Source organism: Amblyomma maculatum, chromosome 6 (genome assembly GCF_055883805.1).
Source record: "Amblyomma maculatum isolate TAMU_Amacu chromosome 6, ASM5588380v1, whole genome shotgun sequence".
Classification (NCBI taxonomy): domain Eukaryota; kingdom Metazoa; phylum Arthropoda; class Arachnida; order Ixodida; family Ixodidae; genus Amblyomma; species Amblyomma maculatum.
In genome coordinates this window covers 83,488,416-83,494,442 of record NC_139349.1, presented here as the reverse complement: position 1 = coordinate 83,494,442, position 6,027 = coordinate 83,488,416, and the positions used below count along the sequence as shown (strand labels likewise).

At 48.7% G+C, this 6,027-nt stretch overlaps 1 protein-coding gene across 1 annotated transcript in view; it reads right to left on the bottom strand.

The window, feature by feature from the left end:
• Positions 1–4,677: 4,677 nt before the first annotated feature.
• Positions 4,678–6,027, bottom strand: part of LOC146186127 ((3R)-3-hydroxyacyl-CoA dehydrogenase-like) — a 46,994-nt gene continuing 45,644 nt past the window's right edge. Inside the window, exon 4 of the mRNA XM_084605625.1 lies at positions 4,678–5,103. Coding sequence (XP_084461751.1) covers positions 4,687–5,103 — 417 coding nt within the window. The 3' untranslated portion in view covers positions 4,678–4,686. The remainder of the gene's footprint in view (positions 5,104–6,027) is intronic.

The window sequence follows — 6,027 nt, the reverse complement described above, 5'->3', positions numbered from 1 at the left end:
AAGTATATCTTTCTCTGAAGTGCGAACTTCCGGCAGGAGAGGCGAAAATGCTCTATAAATTTAACTTTCCCGCGTGAGTCATATAGGTCACCAAGTAAGCACCATGGTCAAATTTACCTCTTAATGAGGGGACAACAACTTTCAAGCTTTGTTCGCAGTTTTCAGCGCGAATGAGCCTCCGGTTAAGGCGGGAGAATTTTTCAAACGGGTGTTCGATAAAGTTACAGAACACTGTACATAAGACATGTGACGCGGAATTTTGTGCAGAGCTGATCCAAGAAGGAAAGATTCCGCAAAGAAAGTAGGAATAAATTCCGCGGACAGAACAGCTCCATACCAAATCCTGCGAAAAGGTGCCAACTGTCGATTTTTCGCAGCTGACGGAGGCATCTGTTGAAAGAACAGTATGATGTGGGTGTTTCTCTATATGATCGGAAAGAAGACCGTTTAAATCACAACCTTAGGAGAACCGAAATTCAGAGCTACGTCGCCTTGACTCGCTAGCGGCGTCAGCAGCATCAGTCAGACGCTGCTATCTGTTCGCCGCGCAACGTTGGGCACTCGCGGTGCTTCCCGTAACCTCCCGATAACTTAATTATTACTCTCTTCCTTTATCCGACCACAAAGCTTCCTTCATGACAGTCAAGAACTGTTAATGGAGTGTTTCTTGAAAGAATATGTGCGAAAAATTAAAAAAAAAAAAAAAAACATTGTCTTCAATTGTACATACATGTCTTGCTCGAAATCTTTGCCTCAATCTATCGAAAAGGTGAAACAGCTGATGTGCTGAGCAATAATTTCGCATTAGAAAGTAACGTAATCGTCGGCATTTTTTTTTTTTACCTACATGAAGGATGTACTGGAGTAAGAACACAATAATGCAGTAAACGTGCGCGAGTATCATCATTTAAGCAAGCTTTAAAACAAACAAAGCAAGTATAAATTAGATGATGATTGTGACAGGTTTCATTCGACTGTCACAGCAGTGGGAAAAGCAACCGTACAGAAAAAAAGTGCGTTGCTTTTTTCATGCTTCAAATGAACCAACTAACACTGACTTTCGGTTCATAAAAGTTCCTTTCCTTTTACTTGTTAGCTGAAACGCAACCTGGCATTAAACCCTACGTCTGAACGAAACCTGCTCATAACCAGGAGAATTTATGGGCATCTCACTAGTTTTCTCAGTTATTGCTTATACTTGCTTATTGATTTATAAATATGGCAGCGGTTCAATCATCGTTGGAACTACCTGGACGAGTAGGAAAGATTAACAGCGCTAACAGACACTCACAAATAGGCAATGCACCAACTAGCCCAGCAATTAGTTTTACTGGACGATTAGTTTTGCACATGGTTCAGGGTTTGCTTTCCACACGTGGAGATCTTTTGGATAATAGGGCGTGGTGGTAGCGAGGCGCACTATAAGGGGACGGGAGGGTGCGCGTCTGGAGTCGTCGCCAGAGCGATGGTGGTAGTTATCTAGAGAGAGGTGAGGTGGGGAGTAGAGAAGTCGCTTGGCCCGATAGGCCTGCACTAGCTCACTGAAGGAGTGCATGCGATCACGTGTGAATCCCGGATCGGAGGCCACTGGCGCCCGGTTTAAAGAACCTCCGGTTAACGCATTGGCGGCCTCATTACCGGGATTCCCGGAGTGCGCAGGCACCCATATCAGCTCCACATAGCGGGGCGGTTTGGCGGCGGGCGAGCTGAGTATGCTGAACGCAGAAACGTGAACTCTACCATGCGCAAAATTTAGTATCGCAGTATTATAGTCAGAAATTATATAGCGTGTTTTCGTGTGTGCAAGCGCGTAGGCGATGGCTGCTTTCTCGGCTGCCTCCGAGGAGGTGACCGAGCGGAGGGGGACAGTAGCAAGAGGTTGCAGGAAGGAAGTGGTGATGGCCAATACCGCTCCCTCATTCGTGCATGGGGCTCAAACCCATACGGCATCCGGTGCGTCTCGCTACCACCACACCCTCACCGATCCCTCCTGTATCCTTTGCAACAATCTCCACCGCCACCTTCGCCCATATCCTGTTCCAATGCCCGGCGGATCCTCCCCGCGGGGTCTAGAGCACCTTACCACCTGGGAGGATTGGGGGACCCTGCTGCACTCTGAGGACCTGGTTCAGCAGAAAATCGCCACAGACTGAGCTGCCGACGTCATGAACCATAGGAACATGAATATTTGTGTGCATTGGGGCCGTGCAGGAGCACAGGGGCATGCATGCCCCAAACTCCTCTGTTTTAATAAAGTTATTACTACTGCTACTTTGGATAATATATGACCTGACGTTGTAGTGTAAAGTTCTATTCCAAGCATGGAATGCTTTTATCTCCTTTCAACGGCGGACTAAAATTAAGAGGCAACATCCGCGGGCACCGATTCTCCCTCTGGATACTGATTTCATCCAGACACCTAACGAGGTTTAACGAAACTAGTTCGTTCTCTCAAGCTACCAAGCCCTCCGCAAAGATGCCGCCATGTGGCCACACACTCGTGCGTATAGAACACCGCCCGACGCCGGCGGTCGAGGCGGCAGCCGCTCGACGCGCGTTCGAGTATTTAAACCGAGCCGGTCACTTGTTCTGTCTTCAGCTGATGGTGTTTCTATTTCTAGCAGTCGGTTGCATAGACGCTCGTTTAGCACTTGAACGAGCTGCTTTTATTACTAGCACAAGTAGTAAAAACAATTATTGAAACAGAAGAGTTCGAGACACTCAGGCCCCTAGATGCCCCAAACTCCTCTGCTCGGATAAATGTTTTACGCTCTTGTGAGGCCAGCTCTTCTTCGTGGTCGCGTGCGCACCTGACCCACTTTGCATTTAAATACCGCCGTTGTCACAGGTGCATAAGCCGAGAAGTAGAGCCTGATGAAAGGAGAGGTAGGAAGCGTCTCGCGAAAAGCGATCGCATTACGAGTTATACTTCACAGCAAGACTGCTCGCCCTTGCCGACAACGTGAAGAATTATGCGGCCGCATATGGAGATGGCAAGGCCGCCACGAATCGCAATATCCTACTAAATGCCGCACTATTGCAGGCAATCGCTTCGACGCGACAAGAAAAGCCAGAACGACTGAACACGCGCAGCCTTGTTCGCAGAAAAAAAGAAGTGTTGTGGTGTGCTGTGCACTAGACCCATTTCAAGATCGTGCTACAAACACTGTGCTAGGTCCCTAACCATTTTAGGCTTACAGCTACCTTCGATTACAGGAGAGCTAGGTAGCAATTTTTTATCAGAGTTAACTTAATAATGGCTCAGAACTTAGGATTAGTCCAGTGCAATTATATTCGTTCTCGGCTTGATGTTTTTATTATACTAGAAGTACGCTACACAACATAAAACTTTTGTTGCTATAACGTTATGTTACTGGACGTCGAGACTGTGCTTCAACTCAAGCGAACGCAGTCGGACGGCGCTTTACTTATTAAATTTGAAAAGGTCTGGTTCTTCCATTTATTGCACTACGTTGTCTTAGTTATAGAAGCAAGGAATACGAGGCGCTGATGGGCGCACTTTTTTTTTTCGCTTTTCACAAGCTGAATGTCGCGCGTGTTTGTACACCAAACGGCTAGGAGTTCAGAAATCACGATTTCCTTTTCCCTATTACAGCGAGATAATGAGCTGTCATACGTTTAGTGACGCTCCGCTGAGAGGCCGTTTACGCGCGTGGCTTCAGGTTAAGCTGCTAATGCTGCCGAAGCCACTGAAGCACATGTCTTATTCTTCTTATAGCCTCACCTCAATCTTTGTTTTTGTTTTTACGTTGCTTAGGATACAAGAATGCGCTAACCAGAGCCTGCTCTGCCGCTACTCTCTTTGAAGTAGGCTGAACATTTATCCACGAATTAAGAGCAGCACTTGTAGTTTGTGTTACATGAGGATAAAGTTGCATGCATCTCCTGTGTTGAGCGAGCCTATCACTGGTCGGGCCGCTGGAGCCGTTGGCGTCCTATAAGCTCTTTTTTGTGTCTCACTGGCCAGTTCTGGCGCCTTTGAAAGAACGAGTTGATGAGCTAGTTGGTGACAGTTCATATCACAAAAAAGCGCGAAAATCATACACGAACACAAAACGTTTAGCGGGATGTGTCCCTCAGAACTTTGGGGGATTACAATGGGCCTTTGTAGAGTGGAGTGAGGCAGCAGTCGATCACACCAGGGTCTTCAATTATGTCGACACAGCCCGCTAGCCGGAGCCACTTGGGCAGCCGTGACGCGCTGCTCTCGGCAGCGTGCTCCTTGCTGTTGCAGTGAGCGCTTTTCTCCGAACAGAGCATGCGAGAAAGAGAGCAAAGCCACCTCCTGCTGTTCTGCCATAGCTCTGGGAAATCGCGAAACACGTTCAGGGGTCTTTTATTGATACAGACTACAAGTGCCCACAGGCGCTGCACCATTGTGTACATGTTCATTTGCTTGAACACCATATATTTACTAGCATCTGGGTGTGTACGAGCAGGAGGAACTTGTGTACCGTGAAACAGAAATAAAATGAAAGTAGTAGTGAAATCCACTACACCAGTTCAAGTGCTTTTGCCCCGTAATATACTTTGGGAATAACCAACGTTTTAGTTTTGGTTCTTGGAAGCCAGGCCATTCTTTCCATCTCTTGCTGACCGCTACATATATAATCACTAGCTTCTAGTCCAGCGCCCATTTGAGAAAGTGCTACCAGAGCAGAGCTGTTACATTAAGAAACCTCCGGTGACTTCCAGAACAGCGCCTGTAACGAAGGAACTGGATTTGGGTGAGCAGAGGAACTTGATAGCCTCGGCAATCTCCTTGGGCTGGGCGGGTCTTCCCAGTGGTGTCATCATGCGACCCATGGCCTTCTCTTCTTCGGTAGCTTTCGCAACCAAGGGGGTGTCCGTCCAGCCCGGTAAAATCACATTGCATCGGATACCGTGGTTCGCCAGCTCCTGCGCCGCCGTCTTGGTGAGGGCCACAACTCCAGCTTTGGAGGCGACGTATGCTGCCCCCGCACGCCAGCCAGACTTGGCCGCAATGCTTGACACGTTAACTATGGCAGCGCCCCCTTCGGGCAAAACCTTCTCGGAACGAATCATCTCCCGACTGGCGGCCCGGGTTATCAGGAACGTGCCCTGCGAAGAGAAATATTGTTACTTCAATGTAGAGCGTTTTGTTGCGTACGCAAGTCGGTCCCTTACTAAACCGAAGCGGGATTATGCCGTCACAGAGCAGGAATGCTTAGCTATTGTATTCGCTACGCAGGGTTTTCGCTCCTATTTTTACGGAGGCCCGTTCACTGTCGACTATGCCCTCTGCTGGTTATTTAACGCCCGGGACCCGTCCGGCAACCTTGCACGAGGGGCCCTACGGCTACAAGACTTCCCCATCGCATACAAAAATGGTCGTCAGTGTTATTCGCACCTGCCCCAGACTACGATGCAGTCTGGCGCCGATAACTTCGACAACTGCGTTGTGTCGATGTCACCAGCCTTTTACATCGCCCCGTTTAAGGAAGAACAACCAAAAGATTCAACCCTACAGACGCTCTTCGCAGCCGCCAAGTCCTATGAAGTCCACATGGCTTTCGTGTTCGTGATGACTTATTATGGAAGAAAAACCATTGTGCTATGGGGCCCCCATTTCCCCCTGGTTGTTCAGAAGAGTCCATATCATCCCATTTCGCAGTCCGTGCACGACGACCCTAGTTTCGGACATCTTGTAACTGCGCGTACGCTCTACCGCTGCAAGGAACGCTTCTATATGTCGAAAACGCGGCAACAACTGAGCGGTATGTCAGCATCTGTACTCAGTGGCAGGACTACAAGCGCCCCACAAGCGTTGCAGCGGCGCCTCTTCACTCCGTGACACCACCTCATGCATCATTTGAGCGAGTAGCCATTCATCTCCTCGGCCCACTTCCGCTATACCACGAAATGGGAACCGTTGGGTACTGCTTTGCGTAGGTTGCCTTACTCGCTATTTTACCGCGTGTCCTGTTTTATGATCCAAGCTGTAGTTCTCCGTCACGTACCCTCCTGCTTATAAGGTGATCCGCG